This window comes from Oncorhynchus mykiss, chromosome 9 (genome assembly GCF_013265735.2).
Source record: "Oncorhynchus mykiss isolate Arlee chromosome 9, USDA_OmykA_1.1, whole genome shotgun sequence".
Lineage (NCBI taxonomy): Eukaryota > Metazoa > Chordata > Actinopteri > Salmoniformes > Salmonidae > Oncorhynchus > Oncorhynchus mykiss.
The window spans coordinates 72,251,852-72,269,589 of NC_048573.1; the positions used below are offsets into that span (position 1 = coordinate 72,251,852).

The 17,738-nt window shown below is 43.8% G+C and overlaps 1 protein-coding gene across 1 annotated transcript in view; it reads left to right on the plus strand.

The window, feature by feature from the left end:
* The window catches only part of LOC110532811 (AMP deaminase 2), a 70,274-nt gene that overhangs the window by 21,903 nt on the left and 30,633 nt on the right, over positions 1-17,738 (plus strand). The window contains exon 2 of the mRNA XM_036988940.1: positions 1,713-1,842. Coding sequence (XP_036844835.1) covers positions 1,737-1,842 — 106 coding nt within the window. The 5' untranslated portion in view covers positions 1,713-1,736. The remainder of the gene's footprint in view (positions 1-1,712; positions 1,843-17,738) is intronic.

The following is a 17,738-nucleotide window of genomic DNA, read 5'->3' on the forward strand; positions in this document are numbered from 1 at the left end:
TGTGTCAGTGGGCTGACTGTGATCTGATAGGTGTGTCAGTGGGCTGACTGTGATCTGATAGGTGTGTCAGCTGGCTGACTGTGATCTGATAGGTGTGTCAGCGGGCTGACTGTGATCTGATAGGTGTGTCAGTGGGCTGACTGTGATCTGATAGGTGTGTCAGTGGGCTGACTGTGATCTGATAGGTGTGTCAGTGGGCTGACTGTGATCTGATAGGTGTGTCAGTGGGCTGACTGTGATCTGATAGGTGTGTCAGTGGGCTGACTGTGATCTGATAGGTGTGTCAGTGGGCTGACTGTGATCTGATAGGTGTGTCAGTGGGCTGACTGTGATCTGATAGGTGTGTCACTGGGCTGACTGTGATCTGATAGGTGTGTCAGTGGGCTGACTGTGATCTGATAGGTGTGTCAGTGGGCTGACTGTGATCTGATAGGTGTGTCAGTGGGCTGACTGTGATCTGATAGGTGTGTCAGTGGGCTGACTGTGATCTGATAGGTGTGTCAGTGGGCTGACTGTGATCTGATAGGTGTGTCAGTGGGCTGACTGTGATCTGATAGGTGTGTCAGTGGGCTGACTGTGATCTGATAGGTGTGTCAGTGGGCTGACTGTGATCTGATAGGTGTGTCAGTGGGCTGACTGTGATCTGATAGGTGTGTCAGTGGGCTGACTGTGATCTGATAGGTGTGTCAGTGGGCTGACTGTGATCTGATAGGTGTGTCAGTGGGCTGACTGTGATCTGATAGGTGTGTCAGTGGGCTGACTGTGATCTGATAGGTGTGTCAGCTGGCTGACTGTGATCTGATAGGTGTGTCAGTGGGCTGACTGTGATCTGATAGGTGTGTCAGTGGGCTGACTGTGATCTGATAGGTGTGTCACTGGGCTGACTGTGATCTGATAGGTGTGTCAGTGGGCTGACTGTGATCTGATAGGTGTGTCACTGGGCTGACTGTGAACGCACTAAAATACTCTGGGTTGAGGTCAGTGATAAAGTAGTCTACCGTACTATTCCCAAGGGATGAGCTATCTCTCTTTCTTTCTCTCTCTCTCTCTCTCTCTCTCTCTCTCTCTCTCTCTCTCTCTCCTCTCACTTCCTCTCTCTCTTCCCCCCCTCTCTCTCTCTCTCTCTCTCTCTCTCTCTCTCTACCTCTCTCTCTACCTCTCTCTCTACCTCTCTCTCTCTCTCTGTCTCTCTCTGTCTCTCTCCACCTCTCTCTGTCTCTCTCTACCTCTCTCTCTGTCTGCCCAAAGGACCTTTAGTTAACTGATATTATCAGTCAGTCCTCCGTGACCACTTCTCCTTTTGCACATGACAGGGTTGTAGTTGCCGGGGCAACAGAACAGTACAGAGCAGAATGGATCTGGCTGGAGGACTGACTGTGTTGTGTGTAGCGTTGAGTAGCTCTGTCACGCCCCAGCAGCACCGTCAACATTGCATTCAGGGAAGACACACACACAGCAGAAACCCCCCGGCTCTCTGCCTCTCTCAGCATCTGTGCTACTTCTCTTGCTCTCTCTCTCTCTACTTCTCCCCTCTTACTCGTGGCTCCCTAACTCTCCCTCTACAGTCTACTCCAGCTCCGCCGTGCTGCTTCTCTCTCTCTCTCTCTCTCTCTCTCTCTCTCTGTCCCTACTTCTCCCCTCTTCTCCCCTAACTCTCCCTCTACAGTCTACTCCAGCTCCGCCGTGCTGCTTATAGTGTTTTCTTTCTCCAGTCTTGACTTAACCAGCCAGGGAAGATGTCCTCCAACCCGTCCCCAGGAGCAGAGTCTGGACCTGGGGCCAAACCCAAACCCCAGTCCCCCTTGAGGAAGAGGGGTAGCCTGCAGTACTCAACCAGCCCAGGTAAGGAGAGGGACCAGGGGATGAAGGGATGGGGATAGAGGGGTAGGGGGTAGTTTATATACCATGTTATCTGTGACTGAGTGTGTGCTGATGCAGTATGAAATCTATTATTTTTCATTTAACCTTTATTTATACAGGTTATTCTCATTGAGATGGAATGTATTTTACAAGAGGGACCTGCTACTTATGTTAGTGATGCTACCGATGCAGACAGATGCACATGTTGTCACGGGATGAGTTATTCTGTTCTATAACTGGGATCATGTTTACATAGAAGCATTCAGTCCATGTGGTAGGTGTAGGGAATATGATGAATGAAGACAGAGACAGTCTGCAAGAGCGATGTTTGTCCTTGACTAGTTTGGGGAGCTAGAGACCTGTTGATCGAGGGGAATCTTCGGGAGCAATGTTTTTAGTATCCCAAAAGAAGCACTCATTTCCTTGCGCTCATTGATTTTTGGCATGCCCTTTCTTTGGGCAAATTGTTTTTGCTCGATGGTTGTCGAAAAGTAAATATAGAACTACCAGGAAACACTCTGTGTGATCCACTGCAGTAAAAAATGTAAAACACCCATAGGCATATTAGACCTTATTCATTCATACCCATAGGCCTATATGTCCCTGAATTTAAGTTATTATTGAGCCATTATACAATACATAGCCTACCACATATTACGGCATGGCAGAAAAACATCAAACAAAACGTAATTAAGATGTCTTTGGTACATAGTTGGTCTAGCCTATAATCCAAAATTAAACACATTTGAGTAATCGCCTTTAAGTGTAGACTGTATTATAATGCATGCTGGGTGGACTGGTTACCTTATGCTACACTCCAACATGTATATTCGCGAGTCCGGGGGAGAACGTAAAGGTCTAGGCGATGCTGTTGGTTCATTGATGCGCAGGGCGGCTTACAGAGTTAGCTTACAATTATAGTGAATTTGTATTTGATTTTTAAATAGCCTGGTAAACAAGAATTTGTTATATTTTCATAATTAATTAGGTGACACGTTACATTTAGCTATACAGAATATCTATCTCACCGCCGTGTGTTTCCATCTCCTTCCCTCTCTGTCCTTTATTTCTTTCTAGAGCGTGCAGGGGGAGGGGCTGTCAAAAGTTTAGTCTCCTTGTGAAAACATGTTGCTATCGATGTGCCCCCAAAAAAAGATTTCACTTATCTTCTCAAATGAAGCACTGTGTAGCTGCAGGAACAAGGTTGGAGAGCCCATGGAATACGGAGTTTGGGCGGAATATCACCTGTCGCAAGGCGAGAGAATGCTCCTCAAACAGTGGTTGATGCTTGGAGTGAAATAGGCAGGGGCGCAACTTTCACCGGGTTACAGGGGGGACATGTCCCCCCCCCCCCCCCCCCCCCACACCCGGTTTTATCATTGGAATGTGATACAAAACGAGTCAACAGTGTGCTTTAGGACCATGTGGACGCCTCCGAGCAATCGGATTGGCTGTTTAGAGTGTTTATCCAAACTGATAAAAAAAAACATTATAATAATTGTGTGTCCCCCCACTTCTAAAACCAAAGTTGTGCCCAAGAAATACATGTTCTTATATTGATATTAACCACAGCTCTGCTATAAAACAGAAGTAGCCTACCTGTCATCATTGTAAAATGGACCGACCTCCATTCGCTATTCGAGTGCAGACAGATGACATGCGTTTGTTTCTCCTGTCCTTGTTCTTGTCCGTTTGATAACAGGCCATTCTAAATCAAAACTAATTCTACATATTAGTAAAGACCAGATTACATTGAGAATAGCCTGATGGGTGAAAATGATGATCACTTGATGAGAGAACAGCGTGTGCAGCCTGAGGAAAGGAACAGAGAGCAAGCTTCTTTTTTTGACTTTCTCAATTCATTAACTGCCTTTGGTCGCATCTTGCAGCCCATATATGTGTTTATTTCTAAGACATTCTAAGGTTTGTATCATTCACAACTAAAGTTGCCAAATAACTCTGAATCTATCATATAAGACCTGTTTCAAATGATCACTTTAATGCTCAACGTAGCCACTCCATATGTACACTCACTCCGGGATGGGAAAAAATATATCCTTTCCATTTTATTAAGCTAAGTTAAATTATAGTCTTCTTACTATAAACTCATACAGTATAATATAAAATAATGGCACTTGTAAGCGTATATAGTCTGCTGAATGAACAAGCCTATGGAGCATAGACAGATAACATACCGTATCTAGTCTGCTAAATGAACAAGCCTATGGAGCATAGACAGATAACATACAGTATCTAGTCTGCTAAATGAACAAGCCTATGGAGCATAGACAGATAACATACAGTATCTAGTCTGCTAAATGAACAAGCCTATGGAGCATAGACAGATAACATACAGTATCTAGTCTGCTAAATGAACAAGCCTATGGAGCATAGACAGATAACATACAGTATCTAGTCTGCTAAATGAACAAGCCTATGGAGCGTAGACAGATAACATACAGTATCTAGTCTGCTAAATGAACAAGCCTATGGAGCATAGACAGATAACATACAGTATCTAGTCTGCTAAATGAACAAGCCTATGGAGCGTAGACAGATAACATACAGTATCTAGTCTGCTAAATGAACAAGCCTATGGAGCATAGACAGATAACATACAGTATCTAGTCTGCTAAATGAACAAGCCTATGGAGCATAGACAGATAACATACAGTATCTAGTCTGCTAAATGAACAAGCCTATGGAGCGTAGACAGATAACATACAGTATCTAGTCTGCTAAATGAACAAGCCTATGGAGCGTAGACAGATAACATACAGTATCTAGTCTGCTAAATGAACAAGCCTATGGAGCATAGACAGATAACATACAGTATCTAGTCTGATAAATGAACAAGCCTATGGAGCATAGACAGATAACATACCGTATCTAGTCTGATAAATGAACAAGCCTATGGAGCATAGACAGATAACATACAGTATCTAGTCTGCTAAATGAACAAGCCTATGGCGCATAGACAGATAACATACAGTATCTAGTCTGCTAAATGAACAAGCCTATGGAGCATAGACAGATAACATACCGTATCTAGTCTGATAAATGAACAAGCCTATGGAGCGTAGACAGATAACATACAGTATCTAGTCTGCTAAATGAACAAGCCTATGGAGCATAGACAGATAACATACAGTATCTAGTCTGATAAATGAACAAGCCTATGGAGCATAGACAGATAACATACAGTATCTAGTCTGATAAATGAACAAGCCTATGGAGCGTAGACAGATAACATACAGTATCTAGTCTGCTAAATGAACAAGCCTATGGAGCATAGACAGATAACATACAGTATCTAGTCTGCTAAATGAACAAGCCTATGGAGCATAGACAGATAACATACAATAGACCAACTCATATTCTGTGTCTCCTGAAATACATTTTCACCATAATGTCTCTTTAGAACTGACAAAAAAATAAATAACGGATTTATTGTGATGGTGTACATTAAATGTATTAATTATACTTTTTTACATGTAAACGTCCCAAAAGCGAGCATCATTGACTTGTATGCCTCTTGAATGCACGGAGGTCTGGAGATGCTAAACATATTTATGGTACTTAACAGTCAATTACCGTGAGACCGGCAGTCTTTTGTTTGGGGGGGTGGATTTATTTTTTATTCCTCCATATTCTCAGTACTTTCAGGGGTAAAACACGGTTCAGGTATTCCTTTGCAAATTCCAGTCTTGTTTTGTAGGACCATGTGAATGTTATAAAACAGAGGAGTAGGAAGTAGTAGGTAGCTGACAGAGTAGGAAGTAGTAGGTAGCTGACAGAAGAGTAGGAAGTAGTAGGTAGCTGACAGGGGTAAAACACGGTTCAGGTATTCCTTTGCAAATTCCAGTCTTGTTTTGTAGGACCATGTGAATGTTATAAAACAGAGGAGTAGGAAGTAGTAGGTAGCTGACAGAGTAGGAAGTAGTAGGTAGCTGACAGAAGAGTAGGAAGTAGTAGGTAGCTGACAGAGGAGTAGGAAGTAGTAGGTCGCTGACAGAGGAGTAGGAAGTAGTAGGTAGCTGACAGAGGAGTAGGAAGTAGTAGGTAGCTGACAGAGGAGTAGGAAGTAGTTGGTAGCTGACAGAGGAGTAGGAAGTAGTAGGTAGCTGACAGAGGAGTAGGAAGTAGTAGGTAGCTGACAGAGGAGTAGGAAGTAGTAGGTAGCTGACAGAGGAGTAGGAAGTAGTAGGTAGCTGACAGAGGAGTAGGAAGTAGTAGGTAGCTGACAGAGGAGTAGGAAGTAGTTGGTAGCTGACAGAGGAGTAGGAAGTAGTAGGTAGCTGACAGAAGAGTAGGAAGTAGTAGGTAGCTGACAGAGGAGTAGGAAGTAGTAGGTAGCTGACAGAGGAGTAGGAAGTAGTAGGTAGCTGACAGAGGAGTAGGAAGTAGTAGGTAGCTGACAGAGGAGTAGGAAGTAGTAGGTAGCTGACAGAGGAGTAGGAAGTAGTAGGTAGCTGACAGAAGAGTAGGAAGTAGTAGGTAGCTGACAGAGTAGGAAGTAGTAGGTAGATGACAGAGGAGTAGGAAGTAATACGTAGCTGACAGAGGAGTAGGAAGTAGTAGGTAGCTGACAGAGGAGTAGGAAGTAGTAGGTAGCTGACAGAGGAGTAGGAAGTAGTTGGTAGCTGACAGAGGAGTAGGAAGTAATATGTAGCTGACAGAGGAGTAGGATGTAGTTGGTAGCTGACAGAAGAGTAGGAAGTAGTAGGTAGCTGACAGAGTAGGAAGTAGTAGGTAGCTGACAGAGGAGTAGGAAGTAGTTGGTAGCTGACAGAGGAGTAGGAAGTAGTAGGTAGCTGACAGAGGAGTAGGAAGTAATAGGTAGCTGACAGAGGAGTAGGAAGTAGTTGGTAGCTGACAGAAGAGTAGGAAGTAGTTGGTAGCTGACAGAGGAGTAGGAAGTAGTAGGTAGCTGACAGAGGAGTCACGCACCTTGACGGCCGAATTCTATACACATATCTTTGAATTAGCTTAATTAATTAAAACATAACTATATTTTCATGATATTCAGCATAGTAATGGTTAACACTGTGTGGGCCTGTGTCTCTCCAGTCCCAGACAGACAAACTGTGTTATGAACCCCCAGCCCAGTAGGCAACAACGTATCAGAAGTGTCAAAACACCACACCTGTTAGATTTTTGAAATGATGTCATCTGTTTACATAACCTGTCATTAAATAAACAAGTTCATCAGTAAAAAAAAAAAAAAGCATAGCATTTACTTCTATGCAGGAACATATATCCACTTCAAATTATCATACTAGAAATCTATTACCTCTCTCATAAAGGCCTTCATTTATTTAAGAAAACACATTGAAACACAGAAATCAGATCAGTGCGAAACAAACCCTCCAGACATGGAAAATCTGAGTCCCAAATGGCACCCTATTCTCTACCCTGGTGTCCCAAATGGCACCCTATTCTCTATCAGGTTTCCCAAATGGCACCCTATTCTCTAACTAGTGTCCCAAATGGCACCCTATTCTCTATCAAGTGTCCCAAATGGCACCCTATTCTCTAACTAGTGTCCCAAATGGCACCCTATTCTCTAACTAGTGTCCCAAATGGCACCGTATTCTCTAAATAGTGCACTACTGTTGGACCAGGGCTCAATACATAGGGCATTTGGGACACACTGCACCACAATTGTCTCTGATTATCTGCAGAGATGTCAGCTGACAACACTTATTACTGTACTCACACTGCAGTACGTGTCAGACTGTCTGGGACACACAGTGTCAGACTGTCTGGGACACACAGTTACACGCATCAGTGACGTGCAGGCAGGGTAGGCAGTAACCAATGTTTTTTTGGTCAATGATTTTTATGGATTTTAGTCCAAAAGTCCCCATATGTGCTAAAACTGCTTCGATAGCTCTGGTCGATCTGTGGCGACCTTCCCATCCATTCAAATCGTTGACAGGAGCGGCCATTCATGACCCCATTCCCTGTTGATGGACCGTGGTGGTAGGCACTGGCATCAAGGTTGATACTAGCTTCGCTCCTTGCATTGAGCAGATTTAATATTTTGCGAATGCGTATTACTTTTAAAAGGCTTGAACATGTTGTGTGGGGAAAAAGCTTGCTTATTTGGGCGTCCTACATAATTTGGCGCGGATCCCTTGAACTGAGTAAGGAAGCTAGACCGGGGGCAAAAACAAAATGGAGACAATAAAACGCGTCAGATTATTTTCTCAAATTCTCCCATCTATTTCTTTCACAAAAGTTCAGGACCTATATGTTTTTACAGACACAGTATGTTTTACATTCGTTGTTATTAGTCTCATTATCTTGTTGTTATTAGTCCCACCCTTCAGCTCCATTCAACCTCTCCCATCTATCTCTTAACACCATCCAGTCCCTTCAGCTCCATTCAACCCCACCCATCTGTCTCTTAACACCATCCAGTCCCACCCTTCAGCTCCATTCTACCTCTCCCATCTATCTCTCAACACCATCCAGTCCCACCCTTCAGCTCCATTCAACCCCTCCCATCTATCTCTCAACACCATCTAGTCCCACCCTTCAGCTCCATTCAACCCCTCCCATCTGTCTCTCAACACCATCCAGTCCCACCCTTCAGCTCCATTCAACCCCTCCCATTTATTTCTTAACACCATCCAGTCCCACCCTTCAGCTCCATTCAACTCCTCCCATTTATTTCTTAACACCATCCAGTCCCACCCTTCAGCTCCATTCAACTCCTCCCATTTATTTCTTAACACCATCCAGTCCCACCCTTCAGCTCCATTCTACCTTTCCCATCTATCTCTCAACATCATCCAGTCCCACCCTTCAGCTCCATTCAACCCCTCCCATCTATCTCTCAACACCATCTAGTCCCACCCTTCAGCTCCATTCAACCCCTCCCATCTGTCTCTCAACACCATCCAGTCCCACCCTTCAGCTCCACTCAACCCCTCCCATCTGTCTCTCAACACCATCCAGTCCCACCCTTCAGCTCCATTCAACCCCTCCCATCTATCTCTTAACACCATCCAGTCCCACCCTTCAGCTCCATTCAACTCCTCCCATCTATCTCTTAACACCATCCAGTCCCACCCTTCAGCTCCATTCAACTCCTCCCATTTATTTCTTAACACCATCCATATTGGATTTTTATTGTTCATGTATTGTTAACTGTGCTGTGATGTTTCACAAAAGTACTGAACCTATTCTATTCTGATAGTTTCTACAGATTGTAAATTAAAGTTAAACATTTTTGCTAAAAGTATTATTATATTATTGATCAATTGACTTTTCAGATCACCCAGTATTGCTGTCTGCAGTGTTAGCGCCAGATAAATGTTGCAATTCTTCAGCCATTCCTCAACCTGTGACCAAAAACTAGCCACATATGGACAAGTTGTATGGAAAGTTGTATCCCCCATACATAGAACATTCTATTGGTTGCAAGAATTTTGTATAATAATTTAAATTGAAAAATTCTATCTTTTGAATCCGGCGTCATTTTGCGTATCAGTTCATAAACCATGTGCCATGGCATCAGTACATCGAAAATCTCTTCCCAACAATTTTTCAATCAATATGCCACAGTTGTACATTTTTTGGTCCTTAAATTAAACGGGTATACTTTTTAATTTATCACGATTTTCTTTAACCAATTGTGGTCTTTTAATGCAGGGCCGACAGACGAGTTCCCTAATTTTACTCTCGAGCCGCTCTCCACTACAGCCCCATCGATGTTAACGGGGGCCTGTTCAGCCCTCTTTCTCCTGTAGTCCACGATCGGCTCCTTTGTCTTGCTCACATCGAGGGAGAGGTTGTTGTCCTGGCACCACACTGCCAGTTCTCTAACCTCCTCCCTATAGGCCGTCTCATCGTTGAGGGAGAGGTTGTTGTCCTGGCACCACACTGCCAGTTCTCTAACCTCCTCCCTATAGGCCGTCTCATCGTTGAGGGAGAGGTTGTTGTCCTGGCACCACACTGCCAGTTCTCTGACCTCCTCCCTGTAGGCCGTCTCATCGTTGAGGGAGAGGTTGTTGTCCTGGCACCACACTGCCAGTTCTCTAACCTCCTCCCTATAGGCCGTCTCATCGTTGAGGGAGAGGTTGTTGTCCTGGCACCACACTGCCAGTTCTCTAACCTCCTCCCTATAGGCCGTCTCATCGTTGAGGGAGAGGTTGTTGTCCTGGCACCACACTGCCAGGTCTCTGACCTCCTCCCTATAGGCCGTCTCATCGTTGAGGGAGAGGTTGTTGTCCTGGCACCACACTGCCAGTTCTCTGACCTCCTCCCTACAGGCCGTCTCATCGTTGAGGGAGAGGTTGTTGTCCTGGCACCACACTGCCAGTTCTCTGACCTCCTCCCTATAGGCCGTCTCATCGTTGAGGGAGAGGTTGTTGTCCTGGCACCACACTGCCAGTTCTCTGACCTCCTCCCTATAGGCCGTCTCATCGTTGAGGGAGAGGTTGTTGTCCTGGCACCACACTGCCAGTTCTCTGACCTCCTCCCTATAGGCCGTCTCATCATTGTTGGTGATCAGGCTGTTATGTTGTATTGTCAGAAAACGTAATGGTGGTTTCGGAGTCGTTCTTGGACATGCAGCCGTGGCTGAACAGGGAGTACAGGAGGTGACTAAGCAAGCACCCCTGAGGGGTGATGAAGTAATTATCTCTGATTTATGCCCTTTATTTCAATGCATTATGTGTATTCATCCGTTATTTAATTTCTGTCATTATTTTCAGTTGCTGGTCTGCTGTTTAGATGTCGACATTTGATTTATCAAGCTAGAAGTTTTGATGAGAAGTTTTCCAGTCATTTTGATTGTTGATATGGAAAAAGTTTTAACAATAGTATTTATTATATATATATGTGTGTGTAATAATATTTGATACCATAAAAATATTGTGTGTGTTTACGTGTGTGTGTGTGCGGTGCATTGGAAGAATTGTAAATCCATTGTGAAAGGAAATTCATTGCAAACTATTTGGATTAAATGCGTACATATATTGGTATTTTAATGTCCAGATTAGTTGTAACTGTGGATGCTACATCTATGTCTGAGCTGAGTCGGTCAGTGTGTCATTGTGTCTGATGCTATGAAATATGCGGCCATCGGAGGCTATCGTTTGTGTGTCTTGGGCTACGTTGATATTTAGGCCTACGTTTGATGAACGTTTTTTTTGTCGATTTCGATTAACAGCCTATGTCAATCTGACTGTCGGAGCTATCTGTTGTATGGTTAACTGGGCCTTCGTCAAGGTATTTGTGAGTGATAACTGAATGAACTCAACTGAAATGCGTCTTCCGCATTGAACACAACCTCCCTGAATCAGAGAGGTGCAGAGGGTGGGTGGGGGGGGTGGGGGGGGGCTGCCTTAATCAACATTCACGTCTTCGGTGCCCATTATACCCACCCACTGACCTCACTGCATGTCACTGACGCACACAGCTTTTAGGAGCTCCCATGAGTCCCATCTCTTATCTGTGACGAAAGAGTTCAGAGTTGTACTAGGTCTAAGATCAGAATGTGATTTGGTTGGTTGGTCGGGAGGCAAGACAGCACAATCTGACCTACGATCAGGCTAGCAGAGCTGTGGTCTGAAAAGGAAGGAGACTCCCGTTTAGATGACTGTTCAGAGATCTGTCTGACAATTTCCATCTAAATTAGAGATAGAACAATTTTATCATCCACTCAGTGTGGAAAATGTCTTTGGATTGACTGAGGCAACAGGTTGGAATTGGAAGAAATGTGGTAGGTAGTGTGAAATGGATGAACTGTTAGGATGAAGAATAACGGTTTAAGCAGTGAAACGGTTGGTATTTTAGCGAGAGAGAGAAAAACCTGTTGCCTCATTCAATCCAAAGACATTTTTCCCACACTGAGTGGATGATGAAATTGTTCTATCTCTAATTTAGATGGAAATTGTCTTTGGAATGAGACACTTCATAGGTGGTTGCTGTTTATAGATAATGGTACTGGAAACTCATCAGTTGAAGTAGCAGGCAGGCGGGCGGGCGGGCGGCGGGCGGGCGGCGGGCGGGCGGGCGTCATTTTATTTTTATTTATTTTGGGAAAAAATAGAAGAGTTAGAGTAGGAACATTAATCTTAATTTCTCACTTTGTTTTGTTTTGATAACATAAGGGCATAGGGCGAGACCCAGATGCAGACACGGGAGGCAGATGGTTCGAGTCACTGATATTTATTAGTATCCAAGGAGCGGGCAAGAGAATGGTCGTGGACAGGCAAAAAGATCATAACAAGGTCAGAGTCCAGGAGGTACAGAGTGGCAGCAGGATCGAGGTCAGGGCAGGCAGTATTGTCAGGCAGGCAGGTTCAGAGTCAAGGCAGGCAAGGGTCAAAACTGGGAGGACCAAATCCACTATTAAAATATGGAAAGAATATGGCACCACAACAAATCTGCCAAGAGAGGGCCGCCCACCAAAACTCACAGACTTGGCAAGGAGGGCATTAATCAGAGAGGCAACAAAGAGACCAAAGATAACCCTGAAGCAGCTGCAAATCTCCACAGCGGAGATTGAAGTATCTGTCTATAGGACCACTTTAAGCCGTACACTCCACAGAGCTGGGCTTTACAGAAGAGTGTCCAGAAAAAAAGCCATTGCTTAAAGAAAAAAATAAGCAAACACGTTTGGTGTTTTGCCAAAAGTGGGAGACTCCCCAAACATATGGAAGAAGGTACTCTGGTCAGATGAGACTAAAATTGAGCTTTTTGGCCATCAAGGAAAACGCTATGTCTGGTGCAAACCCAACACCTCTCATCACCCCGAGAACACCATCCCCCACAGTGAAGCATGGTGATGTCGGCATCATGCTGTAGGGATGTTTTTCATCGGCAGGGACTGGGAAACTGGTCAGAATGGACGGAATGATGGATGGTGCAAAAAAATTATTGAGAGAAACCTGTTTCAGTCTTCCAGAGATTTGAGACTGGGACAGAGGTTCACCTTCCAGCAGGACAATGACCCTAAGCATACCGCTAAAGCAACACTTGAGTGGTTTAAGGGGAAACATTTAGATGTCTTGGAATGGCCTAGTCAAAGCCCAGACCTCAATCCAATTGAGAATCTGTGGTATGACTTAAAGATTGCTTTACACCAGCAGATCCCATCCAACTTGAAGTGGCTAGAAGTGCCAAGCTTGTAGAGACATACCCCAAGATACTTGCAGCTGTAATTGCTGCAAAAGGTGGCTCTACAAAGTATTGACTTTGGGGGGGGGGGTGAATAGTTATGCACACTCAAGTTTCCAGTTGTTTTGTCATATTTCTTGTTTGTTTCACAATAAAACAAATTTTGCATCTTCAAAGTGGTAGGCATGTTGTGTAAATCAAATGATACAAACACCTATTTTAATTCCAGGCTGTAAGGCAACAAAATAGGAAAAATATCAAGGTGGGTGAATACTTTTGCAAGCCACAGTAAGATATGTATTATGTTAAATATGGACTATTCCCTTTGTATTTACAAAATATTGTCATTTTTTTAAAGGAACAATGCAATTAGGGTGTATGTCTGTCCACAATCTGAAAATAAACTTTGTTCTGAAAAATAATCTAGAGCTGGTTTCCCAGACATGGATCAAGCCTAGTCCTGGACTAGAATGTACTTTCAATGGAGTCTACACTGAGTGTACAAAACATTAGGAACACCTGCTCTTTCCATGACATAGACTGACCAGGCAAATCCAGGTGAAAGCTATGATCCCTTATTGATGTCACCTGTTAAATCCACTTCAATCAGTGTAGATGAAGGTGAAGAGACAGGTTAAAGAAGGATTTTTAAGCCTTGAGACAATTGAGATGTGCGTTTCTGTGCCATTCAGAGGGTGAATGGGCAAGACAAAATATTTAAGTGCCTTTGAACGGGGTATAGTTGTTGGTTCCAGGCATTCCGGTTTGAATGTGTCAAGAACTGCTGGGTTTTAAAAAAAAGAGGACATAGGAGGCTGATATGAATTGTGCAGAGCAACAGAGGGGCTACAGTTAGTCAACTGACAGTCCTGTACAAAATTGATGGCCAAAGACCTGTGAAAGAAAGCACAACTCATCGTACCTTGACACGAATGAGGAATGGCAAGCCGACGACCTTAAGAGTTCCTTAAGAGTTCCACTTCTTTCAGCAAAAATAAAACAAGAAACTGCGGTTGCAGTGGGCTGAGGGAAAAAAGACACTGGACACTAGAGGATTGTAAAACACTGCTTGGTCTGTTGAATCCCGGGTCCCTGCTGTTTCACACTGATGGGAGGACTAGGGTATGGAGAACCTTTCATCAGTACATCTAAGGTGCATGGCTACGGTGCAACTTCAACTGTCTGTGCTGCATAACGGTATGCATATTGGATTATTCTGTTAACAGCTTTGTAGACAGCAGGTGGAGTGTGATGGACACAAATGCAGTCCGATCACATCATGAGCAGTGTCAGACATGATTACAGTGTTAGTCAGGAGTCAGACCACAAAGAGCTGTTTTACCGTCAAGAGGGGTCGGATCATTATGAGATGGTGTGATTGTAACGGATGTGAAACGGCTAGCTTAGTTAGCGGTGCGCGCTAAATAGCGTTTCAATCAGTGACGTCACTTGCTCTGAGACCTTGAAGTGGTAGTGGTTCCCCCTTGCTCTGCAAGGGCCGCGGCTTTTGTGGAGAGATGGGTAACGATGCTTTGTGGGTGACTGTTGTTGATGTGTGCAGAGGGTCCCTGGTTTGCGCCCGGGTATGGGCGAGGGGACGGTCTAAAGTTATACTGTTACACTAAGACAATATAAGGATTTTTATAAATGCTGATAACAAGTCCTATAACTGCATTACAATGCCTTACACCTGTCAACATTGAGTAAAATGTTACCAAATTATTAATGCGTCTATATATTTTACCTTAGCCGTTACGCCAAGAGAGCCGAACCTCTAAGTGGTTGGGGCTCAGGCCGCTACAGTCCAGCATGACTCATTGAGATGAAATCATCTTTAGAGGTTTTTTTTGACTGTTTTGAGCAATGGTGTATCCCCTAAATGCCACCCTATTTCCAATATAGTGCACTACTCCCTATGGGCCCTGGTACAAACGAAGTGCACTATGTAGGGAATAGGGTGCCTTTTGATAGCATCCATAAACTCTCACAGCTGGGATGCTTGTTAAGAACTGATTGCCTCTGATGCTTGAGAGAGCTTCTGGCTTTGTTCTTCTGACAGGGGCTGCTATTGAAACTGGATCTATCTCTTTCAGAGGAGTTTTTCACCACCTTTATAAAAAGCCCTGAGGGGCCATGATGTCTGTTCTGTGAACATTTACTGTTAGATAAAATCACGATCTGTTCAACCTTTTATAACACATGTCATTACTAACATGACCAGTGTATATATATATATATCATAGTTGAAGTATACCTATGATGAAAATTACTAAGAAATTACTATGTTAATTTTTAATTACTATGAACATTTTTAAGTGGGAGAACTTGCACAATTGGTGGCTGGCTAAATACTTTTTTGCCCCACTGTGTATATATATATATCTCTTTTAAAAAGGTCAACAATAGCCGCTGTCTAAGAACCATTGGTCCCTCCTGACTTTGTCAAATGTCTGAATGAATTCAGTTCTTGATTGTCTGATTGAAGGAAACGTATTTAACCTTCACTCATCTATGTAGCCTCATAGCCGCAGGAAGTAAGGGGTTCTGAGGGTGCTGAACAATCTGATTAAAATTAATAAATAATAATACTAGTCCTGTATTAGCGGACCAATATAGAGTACCATAGTATGAGTCATAATACCCATAAAACCTAGCGGTCAAACAGGGAAATGGTTCCAATAGTTTTTTCCACCATTCCTTTTTCCCATATGGGATTTTAGAAACACTTAAAATAAGGCCTGTGCTTTGTGTAGGCTTTACCCTGACGTGATGTTTTGATAACCACGTAAATGTCTATGGGACAAGGTGACTTTGACCAATATATTCCCCTTTATCACCCTAAATTAAACGCTAATTAGCTGCTAATGTGGCTGCTAAACATGTCTGTAGTAGAATTCATTAAAACAACAACAAAATACTTAAAAAATAAATAAAATAAAACAACTTTAAAATGAAAGGGAACTTCTTGGCTGGGGAAAAACACATTTGATAAATGTGGGTTTTGACAGTCTTACGTAGGTGTCATAACCAGCCGTAAAATAACGCAATATACGTGTCACAACAGGTGATAAATATATTGGTCATGCCAGTGTTATGGCCATATTATGACGTGGTTATGATGTGGTTATGACAAGTTATGTCAGCTGTTACAACATACTATGACGTGGTTATGACGTGGTTATGACGTGGTTATGACAAGCTATGTCAGGTTATGACAAGCTATGTCAGCTGTTACAACATACTATGACGTGGTTATGACAGGTTATGTCAGCTGTTACAACATACTATGACGTGGTTATGACAGGCTATGTCAGCTGTTACAACATACTATGACGTGGTTATGACGTGGTTATGGCGTGGTTATGACGTGGTTATGACGTGGTTATGGCGTGTTATGGCGTGGTTATGGCGTGGTTATGACGTGGTTATGACGTGGTTATGGCGTGGTTATGACGTGGTTATGGCGTGTTATGGCGTGGTTATGACGTGGTTATGGCGTGGTTATGACGTGGTTATGACGTGGTTATGGCGTGTTATGGCGTGGTTATGGCGTGGTTATGACGTGGTTATGGCGTGGTTATGACGTGGTTATGGCGTGGTTATGATGTGGTTATGACGTGGTTATGACGTGTTATGGCGTGGTTATGGCGTGGTTATGACGTGGTTATGACGTGGTTATGGCGTGGTTATGGCGTGGTTATGACGTGGCTATGACGTGGCTATGACGTGGTTATGACGTGGTTATGACGCTGGGTGTCGAGTAAAGTGTTACCAGACATAATGATGACGGTCTGCCAATCGTACTACGTTATCGTTTGTTTACCTCACAATGTGTCTCTGTGTCGTGAAAATGCACATGTGAAAAATGTCTACTTTTGCATTATCTTATTTCCGGCATAGTATTTACATCAGGAGACCACATCACTGCACTGCAGACGACAGGAGCTCCACCAATGACAGGAGGGGGGAAATGAATACACGGTGGCCATTTTAATTTCATTCATACAGTATGAGGAAAGGGGAAGGAGGAGAAAGAGGATGAGGGTGTGGTCTTTTTTTTATTAAACAACCATCTCTTGGATGACCTCTGGCTCTCTGCAAGCACATCTCATACACACACACACACACACACACACACACACACACACACACACACACACACACACACACACACACACACACACATACACACACACACACACACACACACATACACACACACATCTCACACACACACACACACACACACACACACACACACACACACACACACATACACACACACATCTCACACACACACACACACACACACACACACACACACACACACACACACACATCTCACACACACACACACACACACACACACACACACACACACACACACACACACACACACACACACACACACACACACACACACACACACACACACACACACACACACACACACACACACAAAAATGAACACAGGCTACCTCAACCTTTCCCAGAGCACAAGAAAACATGTGGGAAAGCAAACGATGAGATGGAGGGGAGTTGATTTGAGAGAAACAGAGACTCCAGCCTTTTTCCTGAGTGATGCAGCCTGTCAACTCCCCCCCTCCCGCTACACCACATGGTACGGTCCAGATCGATGTCACAGGCATTTAAATGAGGAAGGAAGAGCAGCAGAGACTGCTAGACAGCTGGGCCAAACCAGGCAGAAACAGGGGTGGGGGACAGACAGATACACAGACACC